The sequence below is a fragment of the Moschus berezovskii genome, chromosome 10 (genome assembly GCF_049115385.1).
Source record: "Moschus berezovskii isolate FMDL1 chromosome 10, NW_MosBer_1.0, whole genome shotgun sequence".
NCBI classification, from domain to species: Eukaryota; Metazoa; Chordata; class Mammalia; order Artiodactyla; family Moschidae; genus Moschus; species Moschus berezovskii.
In genome coordinates this window covers 90429638-90448492 of record NC_142469.1, presented here as the reverse complement: position 1 = coordinate 90448492, position 18855 = coordinate 90429638, and the positions used below count along the sequence as shown (strand labels likewise).

General features: G+C 36.7%; 1 protein-coding gene across 5 annotated transcripts in view; it reads left to right on the top strand.

The window, feature by feature from the left end:
• Nucleotides 1-18855, top strand: part of SHPRH (SNF2 histone linker PHD RING helicase) — an 87604-nt gene that overhangs the window by 54823 nt on the left and 13926 nt on the right. For all 5 annotated transcript variants that reach the window (XR_016038451.1, XM_055432910.2, XM_055432906.2 and 2 more), the window contains 4 exons: nucleotides 1355-1498; nucleotides 2598-2699; nucleotides 5798-5869; nucleotides 7289-7477. Coding sequence is in view for 4 of the 5 variants with exons in the window: in XM_055432910.2 (XP_055288885.2) it covers nucleotides 1355-1498; nucleotides 2598-2699; nucleotides 5798-5869; nucleotides 7289-7477 (507 nt within the window). In the remaining variant the exon portion in view is untranslated. The remainder of the gene's footprint in view (nucleotides 1-1354; nucleotides 1499-2597; nucleotides 2700-5797; nucleotides 5870-7288; nucleotides 7478-18855) is intronic.

Below are 18855 nucleotides of genomic sequence, written 5' to 3'. Positions count from 1 at the left end.
GCTTCAGCATCAGTCCTTCCAATGTATATTCAGTACTGATTTCCTTTTGGATTGACCAGTTTGATCTCCTTACAGTCCAGTGGGCTCTCAAGAGTCTTCTCCAACACAATAGTTCAAAAGCATCAATTCTTCAGCCCTCAGCATTCTTTATCTTTATGGTCCAAGTCTCAAATCCATACATGACTACTGGAATTCTTTTTATGTAGATTTGTTAATCCCTTGTCCTACTTTGCAAGTGAGATGGGGGAGGAAATAAAAGAAATAGGTTTTTTTAATTTATGCCGTTATAATACCATTTGATATCTTTTATTTAATCTAAAGCTCTTCTTTTAAAGGAGGATAAAAATTTCTTTCAAGAAAGAGAAGCTGTCTATCAGTTCATGCATTTGATAGTTTAGGGAATGATACTTCTGTAGAGTCCAAAGTGTTGGTTTGTAGTAATTTTTTTTTCTTCACATTAGTCTTCTAAAGGCAAAAGCATATTAACACTGCTAATTACAGCAGGTCATGGAAGAAGACAGTACTATATACAGTGTTCACTTGCCCCTACAGTCTTCCTTTGAGCTCACTTTAACCACATATTCTATGTCAGAATTTCACCCAGATCTTTGTGCATTTTTTCTCTGTGACATTGCAGACTAAACCCTTTTAGACTGTAAATGAAGGAGCTACTGCTCCACACATCAGGATCTAACTTAAAGCATAATGTTATTGAAGACAGCGTATCAAAAAATTTTATAATGATTGATGCCATTTTTACAAATTTCAGAAACTTATATAACCAGATTATTAAGTATGTGTAGATGACTATAACTCCAGTGAAAAGTTCAGAGTAATAAGTCCAGTTCAGAATAGTGGTTACCCCATTGTTGGAAGTTGAAGGAAGAGTGCACGAGGCAGGAGAGCAAGGCAGCTGAGGAGGAACACAGAGGCTTTCTAAGGAACTGACATTGTTCTCTTTCCTAATTTGGATGATGTGGACTCAGTTGTGTATTTTAATATATTCATTATCCTATATACATATTAAAATTGAGAATGTGAAATATTTTATAATAAGATTTCTTTAGAAAATAGAGCAGAGATTCCACCAGTCTCGTATTGAACTCTAAAAATCTTTGATCCTACCAAGAATCTTGGGGTGTGCTGTTCCTCAGATTCTGAAGAAACGATATACTCTAGTGTCCTGTGAAGATTATCCAGTCACACTTCATCGCAAAAATGGCCCAAGATGGCTTGCACCTTAGACCCTAATGAAAAAACTATTTATGTCTTAAGACCTCACTGAAGATTCTAAGTGATTTTAACCAGTTTTAATTATGTGCTTTACCACTGTCTGTCTTTTCTGTTCCTTCAGTTGCTTCATGAATATTGGATGGCTCTGAGGAATCGGGTGTCTGCTGTTGATGAACTTGCAATGGCTACAGAACGACTAAGAGTCCGTGATCCTCGGGAGCCAAAGCCCAACCCACCAGTTCTTCATATCATTGAACCTCATGAGGTAATCTGCAAGTGAATCGCAGAAAAGAGCACAGCAAATAGATAGTCACAAAAATCTGAGACGCAGAGAAGAGATCAGTACAGTGATTTTTCAATAAATGTTTCCTGACTACTCTTAGTTTGAGCCCTATGATGTTTTTGTTTTTGTAGGTCAGAGATGAGCGATTTCGTATCTATCATGTGCTTAGCATCACTGATTTGGTACATTTGCACGTTTATGTGTTTCTTTCATATTGCATATCCATTTATTCTTGAGCATTTTCTGTGTGCAAAAACCTAAAGATATTCTTGGTCAGTCTTTAGACATGTGTCCTGTTACCCCAGCATTTTCAGAACTGGAAAAGTCTTCCCCAAAGAGTGGCCGAGAACCTGCCTTGCCCTGTTTTCCTTTGCTAAATGATGAACGGATATTGACATGTTACTCTCTGTTGAGTCCCTGTTTGTATCTCAGAATTTAAAAAATAACTCCACCAACCTTTCTTCTTCTTATTGAAAATATAATTTCCTTTATTATTTGTTTTTGTTCCTTAAATCTTTTAAATCTTTTTTTCTGTAAAGCTTAGGGACTGTAACTTAGAAAAACTTAGAAATGTTCATTGTATACTATTTCACTTCATTTATAAAAAAGAATTCTCAGTAACCTTTTCCAACACAGATTCCTCTTGTTTTTATCCTTTTTTTCTGTTTACTGTATTCTCCTGAGGGAGCACCACAGAGGAGGAAAGCAGATTCTTCTCTAGATTTCTTAAAATCACTTTATTTGTATGACCAAAGTAGAATATCATTTTATTTTTCCTTACTCCATGAATGTACTGTTACTGAAAAATCATACAAAAACCCTTTGGTTGACTTATCCTACTTCAGGTATATAGGGAAGTTTTTATCTAAAAGAATTCTGCAGTGAATTTTTCTTCTTTTTAGAAAAATATATGTATTTTTAAAAATATATTATCTACTGTCCATTTTGCACATTTGAGTTTTCACATGTAAATATGTTTCTTAAACATTTTAAGGAAGAATTAAAATAGAAAAATTGGGTATCTTTAATATATATATAATGTTACCACCTTAGCATAAAGATGTTTTATTTTGCTTTTTAGGTAGAACAGAATCGTATAAAACTGCTAAATGATAAAGCTGTTGCTACATCCCAGCTGCAGAAAAAGCTTGGGCAGCTTCTTTACCTAACTAACTTGGAAAAGGTATTGTTTTTAAAAGATGTTACTTTTTCCCATATTGCAGTATCAATAAACCACTTTATTGACTCCTTTTATTTAATCTCTTAGTCCCATAATTAATGCTATAGGTGTTTTTTTTTAATCATTCCTTTGTGTTAGTTTTATGTCAGAACACATAGTCTGCAGTACCTGTGCAGATCAGAAAAGAAGATGATGTCTATAGAAAATATGTTATACAGATAATGTAAAGGGTATGCAGTATATAGCATGCTGCTGCTGCTGCTAAGTCACTTCAGTCGTGTCCGACTCTTTAGATGGCAGCCCACCAGGCTCCCCCGTCCCTGGGATTCTCCAGGCAAGAACACTGGAGTGGGTTGCCATTTCCTTCTCCAGTGCATGAAAGTGAAAAGTGAAAGTGAAGCTCAGTCATGTCTGACTCTTAGCGACCCCCTGGACTGCAGCCCACCAGGCTCCTCCACCCATGGGATTTTCCAGGCAAGCGTAAATAGCATAGCACAATGTAAACAGACCAGTTCAAAACCTTGAATAGTGATAGTATTGCAACATACCTCTGGGTGAAGATTGCACTGTGTAATACATACACCTGCCTCCATTAATGCATGCACAGATATTTTTTTTAATTTGTTATTTGAAATTGTCAGGTGTGCTTAGAAACCTAAATAAGAGGACATGGCAATGAATTATTTAATATAATTCACAGCATATTTTCTGAGTAGTAAGCAAAGTAGTATATCAGACATGGATGAAGGTAATTCAGCTCTCTGGCAAGCATAAATATGACAATCAATCAACAGAATGACTTATCAGAGAAACGTGTAGTAGATTTTTGGATAGGAAAAATGAAGCAAAGAGTGGACTACAGTTGGTCCTGAAAAACTGGTGCAAAATAACATTTAGTGAATATCATTAAATGTCAGTGATGACAAAATGAAAAACATTCATTTTCTGTAAAATAGCATGGTCATTCAGAAGGTAGATTTTTGACCTAGACAGAGCAAGCTTGATCATGAAGTCACTATTTTCTCGATACAGGACTTTTTTCAAGTTATTTTCTTCTCTTTGTCCCATCTGTAAAATGAGAATAGTAATACTCTTGTAGGACTCTCTTGAGGATTAAATGAAATAATCAGTCAATCTCATGCAAAAATGCCAGATATATTAAAATAACATGGGGGGGAAAATCTTAATATTTCTGGACATGAGTTTTTAAAATATAAGATTTCTGTACTTAATATGAGAATTGAAATTAAGAGACAGTTGATCATTTTTTAGTTATAGAATAAGTTGATATCCTCTATATGTTGAATTATTTTTTAAAAGGTTAAAATCCCAAAGATATAATCTATGTGGGGAAACCCATTTGACTAAAAATAGAAAAAATGTTTAGTTTATAAATGAAGGAAAATAAGGAATCCATAAATTATTGCACATAGGACAAATCCAACCCATCACCAGTTTTTGTAAATTTTAAAGGTTTATTGAAACACAGCTATTGTCATTCATTACGTATTGTCTGCAGCTGCTTTTGTGCTATGTAATAGCAGAGTTGAGTTGTTGCAGCAGAGATCATATAGCCCACAAAGCCTAAAATATTTACTACCAGGACCTTTATGGAAAAAATGCTAATTGTTACGTTAAGCAAATTAGAAGAGAAGACAAACGGTAGATTGTTTATAAAATAATATAGTAATGCCTTCTCTTGTGTTCCTGCTCTTAGTTACTCCACTCCCACACAGACTCTGGATTTAGCCAGATGACTTGCTTTTTTGTGTCATAGCAGAGATTTGAAAAGTCTCTGCACTATGGGGACTTCCCAAGTAGCTCAGTGGTACAGGATCTGCCTACCAATGCTGGCGACCCAGCTTCATTCCCTGGGTCAGGAAGATCCCCCGAGAAAAGAAAATGGCAACCCACTCCAAATCCCATGGACAGAGGAGCCTGGCAGGCTACAGCCCATGGCGTTGCAAAAGAGACACAACTTAGGGACTAAACAACAGTAATGCACTTTGGCATTCTCCCAGTTGTGTTGTTTTTTTGGACTCTCAGACTAAGTGAAGAAGCCCATGTTCCATTCTTGAGGAACAGATGCCTCAACTTAGCCCTCTCCCCAGACCAGCTCTTACCAACTGCTAGACATGAGTGTGGGGCCAGCCGGAGGCAAATCAGCCCATCCCAGAATTACCCAGGTGATGGGTAGACTCAAGAGAAATGAAAGTTTTTTTTAGCCACTAAGGTTTTAGGTGGTTTGTTGCATGTTACCTGAAATAAATCATTAATTAAAAAGGGAAAGGATACTTCAGTTCAACTGTTTTAAATGCTTGCATACTTACATTACAGTTAATGGAGTTGTTTTAATGGTTAGAACTGCTAAAACCATGGACAATTAGCTTTTTTATTTCTGCTTATAAAAGGCAAAGGGTAATCAAGAGCAGCTGAGTAATCTGTGAGTCTTAAGTTTACTTTCCTTTATGTTGTTGTCCTCAGTTTTAAAACTTGTTCATTTTGATGACTTTGTTTTGGAAATATTCCAGTTTTTAAGGAGATTTTGAAAAGCTGTTATATTTTGACATGATTTCCAGGCATAGATAGCTCTCAAATCAATAGTATTTCTGCTTAGTGAAATTAGGGAAAGGGTCCTGAGAAGAAATCAGCATTAATAAGGAATTATGTGAATAAATGCTGCCTCTTCCCATGTCTGTAATCCCATGCCAACTGGATATGCAGAATACCTATTTCTTTATTAAAAAAAAAAAAAATCTAGCATGAAAGTAAAATTTGAGAATTTAGCTAAGTTGTATCAATATTTTGCTTTTTATTTTACCTTCTATAATAATCACAAATAATCATAGATGTAGTAATATGACAGCTTTCACAAGTGGTATTAAAAATTGTGTCCATGTTTTTGTTTGCTCCTTAAATAAATGTTATTTGTACATCTCAGGATTGATCGTATTAGGTAATATATGAATTATTAAGTCATCTCAATTATTAGGTTATTTTAGTTTCAATTGCCAATATTTACTTTTATAAATGAGTTGTAAAGCATATATCAGCTTTTAAAATATAACTAATACATGTTTTATTTCTTCTTTTTTGGACAGTCTCAGGACAAAACATCAGGAGGTATTAATCCAGAACCTTGTCCAATCTGTGCTCGGCAACTGGGAAAACAGGTGAAATTATAATAAATACTGCATGCATTTATAAAATACAGTTTTCAAAGGCTTCTACATACAAATTCCCCTGCTCTACCCTCAAACCTTTCATGTAAGGCAAATATTATCTTTGTCTTAAAGATAGGGCCAGAGTTTAACTAACATGCTTAATGTCAAATATGTTTGAGCAGTGTTTTTTCCCTTAAGTGATAGGTCAAACATGTTTCTAGAATAACCCCATCATTTTCATTAAAGATGAATAATTTTAAACATTGTTTTCAGTCACTTGACTGTCAGTTTATCATGGATGTTTGGGAATTGTACAGAAATACAATACAACATACACAGATTTACTTATGGTATTACAAATGTATGGTAACATAGTTCTTACTTAATATTATTAATATCTAATAGTATGAGAATTTAAAGCACAAATAACAGTAATCCTAAAGGAATTTATATGCGTTTGAATATTAGTGTACAAATGTCTAAAATAAATGGTACTATGTTAGTTCTCCTCAAAAAGATTATTTTTATTTTATGAAATGTGATTTATGATACTGTAAGTTCCTACTTTGTATGATAAATAAGTATGTAATAGCAGAATATCCTTTTTTTTTTTTTAAATTTGAAAAAGTCTTTTTTCTTTTATTTAAATGGATAAAAGTGTCTCTGGCACTTTTTTCCTATGAAACTAAGAGTAAAAGTTTAATTATATGAATTCTGTCCTCTGACCAGCAGTTATCAGAAAGCACATACCTTTTAGTCTCCATGATTAATGGAGAAGATTTTAAAGGATATTTTGTTGACAATAAATCTTAAAAGGATAGATTTGAAACTGAGCAAAAGAATATTAATCTCAGTAATACTGGAGATTACTGATAAAAAATAAGTGATAAAAGCATTTTGACAGAAGTTACTATAATAATGGAAAGGATCATAGTGTAAGTAGTTTTTTTACTTTTAGTTTTGATGAGATTCATGCAACTAGTTTGTCTCAGAAATTTTATTGTCTTTACCATTTGCATCTCATTTTCTGTATAATAAATGCTTTAATATACAAAAATTAAATGTTTAATAAGTTGTATAGAATGTATTGAGTATGATATCTCACAATTAATATTGTAGTCAATCTGTTGCTCTATTAGAGTAATTTGCATTTTTCCTAAATACTGAAATGAGAACACCAACATCTTACAAAATATTGATGACTATTAGTTCTCCTATTAGTGTGAGCAGAACTAAAAACTATGGTTCATTAAAAAAAAGTTTAAAAGTATAATTTAGTTTTCATGACTTAAAGGTTTTTTATTATATATCATGAAATATTTAGGAAATGAAATGATGGCTCTCTTCCTCTCCTTTTAATAGATTTATAGATTGGAAGGCATCTTTGATAGCATCTCTCTGAGGCATATTCTGTGTTTTCTTCTTTAGTGGGCAGTACTGACCTGCGGGCACTGTTTCTGTAATGAGTGCATTTCAATTATTATCGAACAGTACAGCGTGGGGTCTCACAGGAGCTCCATTAAGTGTGCCATCTGCCGCCAGACCACGTCTCACAAAGAAATCTCCTATGTCTTCACCTCAGAGAAAGCCAGCCAGGAAGAGGACATCCCTGTGAAGGTAAAGTTGGTTAAGAACTTGCATAGTCAGAGCAGTGTAAGAGGAGTCAGTATCTGGCAGTGAGAGAATCAAAATCAGAGCAAGTCTGGCTCAATGACTATGAAGCAACTGCTGTTGACTGTAGATATACTGCCTAAAAGCCTCAGTACAAATTACTCATTCCTCACGATAGGAACACAGGAATGCTTTTTCAAACATAGTAATAATTATGCCCACTGTAGCAAAAAAAAACAAGTGACATCTTAGAATTCCAGTCCTTTTTTTTTTAATAGTGTTTCTGAGCACTGCAGATATTAGATAGAGCTCTGGTTCAATTCCAGGTTTCTTTTTCTTCATTTTTCCATTCAGCCCAGTGTATCAGGAAAAAGAAGATATGCCCCACCAAACTGAGGGATAAAATAAATTGATTCCTGAAGTTATTAGTGAAGACTGTCACAAGGAGACAGTGCATTTTTAGATGGCATGGATTGATATTTCAGACTATAGCCAAAACTTTGCTTTATTTTCCTAATTTTTTTTTCCCATGCTTCATTCAGAACTTTAAGAAAAAAGACTATAATTTGAAATGCAAATAAAATAAATTCCAGATTTGTTGTTTAGTCGCTAAGTTGTGTCCAACTCTTTTGTGACCCCCATGGACTGTGGCCCACCAGGCTCCTCTGTCCATAGGATTTCCCAGGCAAGAATACTGGAGTGGGTTGCCATTTTCTTCTCCATTAGCTCTTCCCGACCCAGGGATCGAACCCACGTCTCCTGCATTTACCACTGGGCCACCAGGGAAGCCCAAAATCCAAGTAGGATCTGTAATTGGACTTTCTGGCTGAGGGGGTATTTATTTAATGAAAAGCCTTTACTAGGTTTTTTGTTCTTTGTTTTATGTAAACATGCTTTTTTTGTTTGTTTTCCTAACCAAACTTAGAGGACAATTCAACATATGAGTGTGGTAGAGAAAGTAGGCCAGAAGTAGTTGGAAGACTAGTGGAGCTGGCTCATAAGCTAGAAGTAGTAGAATATTTTTCATTAATTCCTTCTCCTTCCGGGTCCCTGCTGCTCTCTGCGCACTTTTTGTCCAGGATTGTATTTTGTGAGTAGACTTAACCACAGATCCTTATCAGAGAATAGGAGACCTTTTTATTATTATTACTATTACTGAAATATAGTTGATTTACAGTATTAGTTTCAGGTGTACAACAAAAATCAGTTAAACGTATACATGTGTCCACATTTTTTTTTTAAGGTTCTTTTCCCATATGTGTCATTAAGAGTATTGAGTTCCCTGTGCTATGCAGTAGATCCTTATTAGTTCTCTATTTCATATAGAGTAGTGTATATATCGGAGAAGGAAATGGTAACCCACTCCAGTGTTCTTGCCTGGAGAATCCCAGGGACGGGGGGAGCCTGGTGGACTTCCGTCTATGGGGTCACACAGAGTCGGACACGACTGAAGTGACTTAGCAGCAGCAGCAGTGTATATATATATATTGGACTTACCTGGTGGCTCAGATGGTAAAGCGCCTGTCCACAGTGCGGGAGACCTGGGTTCAGTCTCTGGGACAAGAAGATTCCCTGGAGAAGGAAATGGCAACCCACTCCAGTACTCTTGCCTAGAAAATCCCATGGATGGAGGAGCCTGGTGTCCATGGGATCGCAGAGTCGGAGACGACTGAGCAACTTCACTTTCACTTTAGTGTATATATGTCAATACCAGTCTCCCAATTTATCACTCCCCCTGGCAACCATAAGTTTGTTTCCTACTATTATGATTTGTTTCTGTTTTGTAAATAAGTTCATTTATACCAATTTTTTAGATTCTACATATGAGTGATATCATGTGATATTTGTATTAGTCCTTTTCAAAGAAGATAGGTATTTAGTACTCCAGATGTGACTGTAGAAATGGATAACTCAGGTGAGGTGGTAGAAGCTGAAGCAGTGAGATTTGAATGTTGAGTAAGTGGTCCAAATGGACAGTATATAATATCTGGAGTTGATTATACTTTATAGCCTGTTGACCACGCAGAGAACTGCTTTCTTTTTCAGTTCCCGCCCTCCTTTCTTCTTGCTCTTACAGTTTTTTCCTTCCTTTCCTTTCCATAAAGTCTTTTTTCTTTCCCTCTCTCTTCTCCTCTGGCCTCAGGCATCCCAGGGGCCACAGATGGCATGCCTGGCTAAGAAGGACTACTGACCGTTCAGTGAACATATTCATGACAGTACAGGGAACAAGCATAAGAAGGAACTGCTGTGTCACACTTCATGCAGTAAGGTTTAGGAAGTGATTGCCCTGGCTACCAGTAAACAGCACCATCTCTCTGAAACTGAGTCCATCAAACCCAAACACCTGTTCATTTTATGGCAGCTTTCCTAGACACCTAGGAGAAAGATCAGGACAGTTACATACGCTGTCCTGTAGGAACAGGAATATCAGTGTACAAATGCTGTATATTATGCTCTGACTTTTTCCTGTCTTTCATGGGTATTGATGAACACTTGAATTAATCGAAGGATCTACCAAAAAAAAAAAATTTCATAGAATTGAAACATGTTTACATTACCATATATAAAATAGATAACCAGTGTAAGTTCAGTGCGTGAAGCAGGACACCCAAAGCGGGTGCTCTGGAACCACCCATGGGGATAGGGTGGGGAGGGAGGTGGGAGAGGGGTTCAGAATGGGGGGGAACACATGTATACCTGTGGCTAATTCATGCTGATGTATGACAAAAGCCATCACAATATTGTAAAGTAAATATCCTCCAATTAACAAATAATTTTTTTCCAAAAAATAATACAGAATTTATCAAAGTTAAATTATCTTAGATGTACATATACTTATGTTCCCTTTTTATTAACTACACGACTGTTATTATACTTCCTATGCGAGCAAGTTCTATCACTTTTCTGCATTCTCACATTGCTTCTCTCTGCATTTACTTTATGTTTTCTGTCACTGTTTCTGTCTGCCATTTCCGCCTTCTGCTGCCTGTGTCCTTTTCTGACTGTCGCATTTCTTTCACCTTCTTGAAGCATCTGCTTGTTTTCTCAGACTCGCACTGCACTCTGACCATCTGAGACTATCCCACTTAATTGATCACGTCATCTTAGAGTTGAGGGATATAAGATGGCTCTATGTAAATCCTGAAGGCATTGTTTTGAAATTTATTTCATTTAAAGTTTTTATCTGAAATGTTTAAGGATTCATGTCAAGATACTCGGACGCAAACAGTGTAATTTCATACATGGTGCTTAATCATCTAGCTGATCTCTGGTCTGGTAAAGGATATTTGGAGAACATAAAAATAGAATTAAATAATATAAGACTTTTTTTTTCTACTGGTATTTCCCAATGTAAGGAATCCTATTAATTGACCATGGAAACAAAATTAATAAAGTATTCATTAGTGAATTAGGGTATGCGTTTAAGTTAAAGACTATCTCTACCCTAAGAGCAGTGTCACAGTATTCCTAAATGACCCTTGGAACCTCCTGTGCATTTCGCAAAGTAAACAAAATTCCCCCTGCGAGTTCTGACAACTGCCAGGCATTTTAGAAGGTGAAGTAGGCCTCCTGGCAGAACATAGGCCCCACGTGATCTGTTCCCTGTGTCCTCAGTTTGGCTCTGTTTCATACAAAGCATTTTTGTCACTGGAAACCCTGACCCTGTAATGAACAAGATTCTTATGTCATAAGAAGTTTCTATCCAAGAGAGAATACATGGATATAGCCACAGCAAAACAGCACCCGCTACACACACAGCGCTTCAGCTTCTCAAACTTTTGAGTGCCTAGTGACCAAGTGCTCTGTTTTTTAAATTAAAAGTATGTTTTCAGGCTGCATTCCCGTAACTTTTAACTTGTTAGATCTTGGATCTGGTCCAGAAATCTGCATTTTTAACAAGCAAATGTATTGCTGGTAAAGATGTTTTATACAACCTTTTTGTAAAGGAAAAAAAAATATTGTATTTTGGATCAAAACTCAGAGAAACCTAGCAATACCATTTGTCAATTGTTTCTTTTCCCTTTTTTTTTTTCAGTTTTTATTCAAATGACTTGAAGGTGACTTGTAAAGTCTGTCCTTTCTAACTATAATTAAAATATCTAGGTGGAATAAAACTGTAAAATTCTGACTGAGTTTAAAGTTGGCATAAAATAATTTGGTAAATATAATCCACAAGTGGTTATATTTAAATATGCTCCTCTAAGTTTTCTTATAGAAGATACTTGATATTATCTTATTGTCGCTCAGTCATGTCTGACTCTTCGTGACGCCATGGACTTCAGCACCCCAGGCTTCTCTTGAGCTGTCTCAAACTCATGTACATTGAGTTAGTGATGCCATTCAACCATCTCATCCTCTGTTGTCCCCTTCTCCTCCTGCCTTTAATCTTTCCTGGCATCAGGGTCTTTTCCAATGAGTCAGCTCTTTGTTTTAGGTGGCCAAGATATTGGAGCTTCAGCTTCAGCATCAGTCCTTCCAATGAATATTCAGGACTGATTTCCTTTACAATTGACTGGTTGGATCTCGTTGCAGTCCAACGGACTCTCAAGAGTCTTCTCCAACACCACAGTTCAAAAGCATCAATTCTTTGGCGTTCAGCTTTCTTTATAGTCCAACTCTCACATCCTGCATGACTACTGGAAAAACCATAGCTTTGACTAGATGGATCTTTGTTGGCAAAGTAATGTCTCTTCATTTTAATATGCTCGCTAGGTTTGCCAGAGAAGGCAATGGCAAGCCACTCCAGTACTATTGCCTAGAAAATCCCATGGATGGAGGAGCCTGGTAGGCTGCAGTCCGTGGGGTCGCTAAGGGTCGGACACGACTGAGCGACTTCACTTTCACTTTTCACTTTCCACTTTCACACATTGGAGAAGGAAATGGCAACCCACTCCAGTGTTCTTGCCTGGAGAATCCCAGGGACGGGGGAGCCTGGTGGGCTTCCGTCTATGGGGTCACACAGAGTCGGACACGACTGAAGTGACTTAGCAGTAGCAGCAGCAGTAGGTTTGCCATAGCTTTTCTTCCAAGAAACAAGCGTCTTTTAATTTCAAGGCTGCAATCACCATCTGCAGTGATTTTGGAGCCCAAGAATATAAAGTTTGTCTCTCTTTCCATTGTTTTCCCCATCTATTCCCCATCTATTATATTTACATATAATGTCCCCCATAATGTTTGGGTCCAAATAAAATTGTTAACTTTTTTGCAATTGCTACCTTTTTATCTCTTTGAAATAATTATTCAAAATACTTTAAAGAACAGGATATTTTTATGGCCAAATGCAGTTGTAAAATTTCCCATCTAGGCTGCCTGGGTGGAGTTTCCACTGGACTTTATTGAAGAAACATGTGAAAAACCCAAACATTTTCCCAGGCAAGAACTTGAAAAATATTCCTGATTTGTGAGATCAATCATATAAACTGTGTAACTGCACTCAATTGTATCTGTCAGTATCAACTTGGGTTTTTAGCATGGTGAACAGGTGCAGACAGAAAGAAAATAATATTAACTGATCTTACTCAACTAGAACTACTGTGGACAACACAGGCAAAGTGGAAGAGTCAGCTCTACTTTAAAAGAAGGTCCATAATAAAAGTAATGAAAATCAGAAAGTCCCAACACAGGAAATTACTTCCTCCATACTGTTTTCCTAAAAATAGGAAACATTCAGCGTATTTGGAAGTTACAAACCAGTAAGGAAACCTAAAGAAAAATCTGTGACCTATTACCAAATTATAGCCCTCGTTAAAATTGATTAAAGATTATAGTTCTCTTTGGGGTGTGAGGGAGCTAAATTGTATAAATTTGTCTTTTTTAAAATAATGTTTTTCAATGAATTTTCAAAAAAAGCTCTAATCTCAGGATTTTTGACTCTTATAATAAGTTTAAAAGACTGCAAAAAATCAATCCAAGTAATAGCTGGAGGATTTAAATACTAACTCTGCTCTGTTTTAGCTGTGATTGTCCCATTTGTAACAAGGCTGACACTCTGTTCCTATGGCAGCTAACAGAGGCAAGGCACCCATTTGACCCTAGAGCAGTGAGAGGTACTGTAGGTACAATATTACGAAGCAGTAGAGTAACGACATAATTCAGAAGACCAGTTCATTTATAGGAAAATGTGTGTTAGTTGCTCAGTCACGTCTGACTCTTTGCAACCCCATTGACTGTAGGCTCCTCTGTCCATGGAATTCACCAGGCAAAAATATTGGAGTAAGTAGCCATTCCCTTCTCTAGGGGATCTTCCCAACCCAGGGATCAAACCTGGATGTCCTGCATTACAGGCAGATTCTTTACCATCTTAGCCACCAGGGAAGTGTTTATCACTTACGATAAACACAATCCCAATTGTATCACTGATAAAATAAGTTTAAAAGTTCCCAGAATTACAATTAAAAGTCTCCCACCCATTCCCCTAAAATCCTTATTCATCTGTCAAAAATCAGTATAATGTTATTTTTTAGTAGAAGTAATTTACACAAAAGATTAAAATAAATTCAGAATGAAATGAACGGCACACAGTGAAAACTAATGTTCTCCTTCATTAATCCTACTTTGCCTTGCCACTGTGAACAATTTCTATTTTTAGTTACAAAGATAACCTCTGATTCTTAGTAATATACATCAGTTTTGTTTCTTGAAGTACTAGCTTTAGACAGTATCTGCTGACTCCTCACTATAAAATAGGAAGTAATGCATCTATTCCTCCTTCATGCCTTTCCTTTCTATTTTTGTGATAGTATCATTTTTATATTGTAATATTTATATATCCACATTTTGTTATATAAACACTTTGCATTACAGAACCAACCAGAGTGATTGAAGTCATGCAGAAAGGAGCAGGATCCTGATCCTGTATCATTTAAATTTCACTTTTCAGTGAAGACTCTTTTTAAGTACCCCAGTCTAATAGAAGTTCTCATTTTTTTAGCTAGCTTCCTGCACTTCTGTGTCAGCCTTATCTGATATAATTATTCATGTAACCTTCATTCTTTGATTCTTTTTTTCACTGTGCTGTAACTGCATCAAGAAATTTTAACATGATGAGCATGTGAATGGCAAATCAGTTTTTGCACTTCTGAAAATGACTTCATTCAGCCTTCACTTTAGAGTCATAAGTGATTGGCCTCGTTACTATGAGACATTATTTGACATGCCTTATGTATATTAGTTTGTGTGTATCTCACATGTATAGAATGTATAGATTATATATACTAATATGGTGGCTCAGACAGCACAGAATCCGCCTGCCATGCAGGAGACCTGGGTTCAATCCCTGGGTTGGGAGGATCCTCTGGAGAAGGAAATGGCAACCCACTCCAGTATTCTTGCCTGAGAAATCTCATGGACAGAGGAGCCTGGTGGGCTACAGTCTGTGGGGTCGCAAAGAGTCAGACATGACTGAACGACTAAGCACATGTAAGCACACAATGTCGTATGAAGATACGTTAAAGATAATATACAAATACATAGTATCTGTAAAATCTCTAAGGATATGGTCTGCCTGTAGAATCTATAGACATGAATATTTTCTCTGATGTTTGATGAAAACTGAATACATTCATCATCTCTATTATGTTGACTTTTTTCTGATGCTCTTCAGAACACAGCAGACACTTTAGCCTTTAATTCTGCCAGTGGAGCTGAGCTGACCATGAGAATCCATAGATACTACGAAGGAAAAGGTGTGGGAGAGGCACATGGATAGACTTATCAGGAAATGAAACCGAAGCAAGGACTGAGACCAGTGAGGAAGGTTGTAACAGGCAGCGAGCTGCTGGCTCAGTCGTGGATTGCCACGCCCTGCTGCAGAGTCCACAGTCTCCATTTGTATTGTATAAGTCACCGAAGAAAAAAGTACAAAGCGGTACTGACTTTCTAGCCATACAGCACTATTTTTCTTTTGTTTATATGAATCACATACAAGTAGCATTTTGCTGCTCCAGTTGGAAGGTGCTATGTCTGTTCTCCCTTCTCCAAGTCAAGAGTCTCAATAGATAGGACATAGATATGGAAGGAATAGTGTGAAGCCAGCTGCAATCTGTCTTCTCTACCATACTCATGGATTTTTCCTAAGGTGCACCCTCTTTCCCCAGTAGTAAGACCTCAGGGAATAAAAAGCAGTACCTCTCTCTAAGTTGCATTAGTAAAATACTTAGACCCATTCTGGAGGAGAGGGGTTGATCAAAGTCTAAATTAAATATTACTTGATTGCTTTATTGTTAGAATTATTTTAGTCTCCTACATATATGATAGAAACAAAGCTGAGTTTTCTACCCTTCTAACACATTTAACAGCTTTTAACACAGAGTCTATGATATCAGAATTTTAGAAGAGCCTGAGAGTATAGCACTGCACACTCCAATCAAATTTAACTCTGATTTTAAAAAATGTTAATTATACCTACTTACTCTGATGCTGGGAAAGGTTGGGGGCGGGAGGAGAAGGGGACGACCGAGAATGAGATGGCTGGATGGCATCACCGTCTCCGTGGACATGAGTTTGAGTGAACTCCGGGAGTTGGTGATGGACAGGGAGGCCTGGCGTGCTGTGATTCATGGGGTCGCGGAGAGTCGGACACGACTGAGCGACTGAACTGAACTGACAATAGATAAGAAGCTACATGACCTTTCTGATTTTAGTTATGCTAGTAGACAGCCTCTAGGCCAGATTTCATTGAGAAATTTTTTGTTAATCTTTATTGCTAATGGAGCTCTACTTTTTTTCATTGCCTTAACCCAATGATCTGGCGCTTTTAACTTTGTATTTAATTTTCCGAAAAGTGAAAGACCTGTTTATGTAGCTTTGAGATTTAGTCTGGTTTTGCTCATTAAATTATAAGCAGGTGAGCAAAAATCTTCTTAAAGAATATTTTATAAGATCCTTCTGTTGTAAAGAAGGAAAATTCCGAATTCTTTTTCTTCAATATTAACTATGCTAATGCTTTTGGCTGCTTCCCTCATGAGAGGAAAACCAGGAGAGGCACTGGCTTGGTCTGCGTGGTCGCACTTCATGTCTCTTTTTATAGTTCCTAGTTGACCTTAGAACTTGTGTCTCAGAGAGAATGGCCATAAAGATACAGTGAACAGAGGCAGGGGACAAATGAAGGGTCTTTATTCCAAAGCTCAGCCTTGGTCACTGATGTTTCGGAAACAAAAACCGAGCATTAATCATAGAGTCAGGGTTGGCAGATAAATATCTGGAAAACTGGAGACTATCAAGAGAGGATAGGAATGAGGAAGGGGCCAAGAACGATAGAAAAGGACAGAGGTGCTATAATTAAATGCAGTTTTATCAATCTCGTATATTAAGGAATAATCTAGCAGTTGTGGGGGAAGGGTTTCTATTCCTATGCACCCTCCAAACTCCAGCCTAACTTTGCATCTGTGTGTTGACTGACATGGCTGAAACATAAGCTGGGATGGATTAAGGCTACCAATTTACACGTCTTGAGAATATTTATACTCTCTGAACACCTTGCACAGGGATAGATTGACATCCCTTTTTCCTCTCCCATATCTTTTTTGCCTTTTCTGTGATCGCCTCCTATACAGATATAACCTGTATATAATCCATCACCTTCTTCCTGTTTTAGTCTGTTCAACGAAGTGAATGTTTCTTTCCTGTAGCAGTGATCACATTGTGTAGTCTCTTCAGAAACCGGCAGATTTGAGCCAAAGTGCATTTATGTATATGAGATAAAAAGAAACATTAAGAAGAACAGTAGAATGTGGATAATGCTTATTCCGTTCCGTTCCGTCGCTCAGTCGTGTCCGACTCTTTGCAACCCCGTGGACTGTAGCCTACCAGGCTTCTCCATCCATGGGATTCTCCAGGCAAGAATACTGGAGTGGGTTAAAAGCTGGTATAATAAAGTGTTCACTTAAGTCACTTCCAGGCCAGCCCAGCAGTATAAGACTTTCCTTTGCTTTTCTCCATATTCTGTAACATACGTTAGACTGTGTGCATTGGGAATAAGGGAGTGTCTTCAGCTTTGTACATCCAGTGCCTACTGTAGTTCTTGTCACTTCTGTGCACAGAAGATTTTTGTTGAATGATTTAAATTATCAAACATGAACTTACCTGAAATGTTGGAGGAACTGAATGATAGAAGGATGACACAGAAGAAAGCCTGCCCTATCTCTTTGATCACTTTTACTGACTCTGCCCTTAGACCAACCATGGTCTTTTCAGTATTATTTTGGGACTTTTGCTTTTCACTTGGAAGGGGAAAAAAAGCACAAACAGAAAAGAGAAAAGAAAGTTAAGAATAAGGATCTCTGATCCTAAGGATTTGAACTAAAAGTCCACAGGGTTTGCTGACTTCATTAACCTCTCCTATCGCTGCTGATAGGTAGGTGAAAAAAATAAGAGTTGATAAACCTGAATGAAATGGTACCACCCTCCAATCAGTGACTTCTTTTAAGACCAGTTCCCCAGATTTCATTACATATAACTAACCCAAAATCCTCCTCAAGCTTGCTTTGTGTTAGATTAAATCTGCTTGTCTTTCATGACTGTTTCTTATCTGAGTCTGTCTGGGAAAGCGATAGAGATCAATCGCAAGATTTGATTTGCCTATTGTTGATCATTCTAAATGAATAAAAAAATATGTTGAGAGTTTTAAATTATATTCTAACCTCTTTTATTTTTGTTTTATCTGTATTGTTTTACTCAGGTGTGTTTGGGATTGAAAACTTTAAAAATACATATTAAATTTTCTTTTACATTAAGTAAATTGGTTGAGTGTATACTATTTTTGGAAAACCATGCAAGGCTCTAAGAGATATAAAAGTAAATGCCATTTAGTCCTTGTTTTCAAGCAGTATATCAATAAATGACAGAAGTATTCTATACTAAGGTATGATATCATATCAAATGATACTACATAGAATCATCGCAGGGTAATTAATTAAGGAAAAAGCCATTCCTTTCCAAATAAAATCTCTCATCTTTCCGTTTTGAAAGACAAATTTAAATGTCAAACACAGAAAAGCCTAATAAAGTCAAAAAACATCTAGTTTATAAATCCACATACCATTCATCAAGCACTTGTGAGTTACTGAAACTAATATAATGTATTAATACAGCACTTTTGCTAACATTATTGCATTTAATACAATTAAATGTGAACTACATATAGAAAGGTAGGAAAATATGTACAACATGACTTTAACATGTGCAGTATTTGAGTGGTTTATTTTTATTGGCAAGGAATATGAACAGACAGTTCACAGAAGAGAAATTCTGAATGGCCAGCAAGTGATGTCCAAGCTCATTCTCAGGAAAATGCAGATAAATGAAAATTTGGTTCCTCATTTTACCTATGATATTGGCAAAAAATTGAATTTTAACAACTGTACTAAGAAGCAGGTACATCTAAC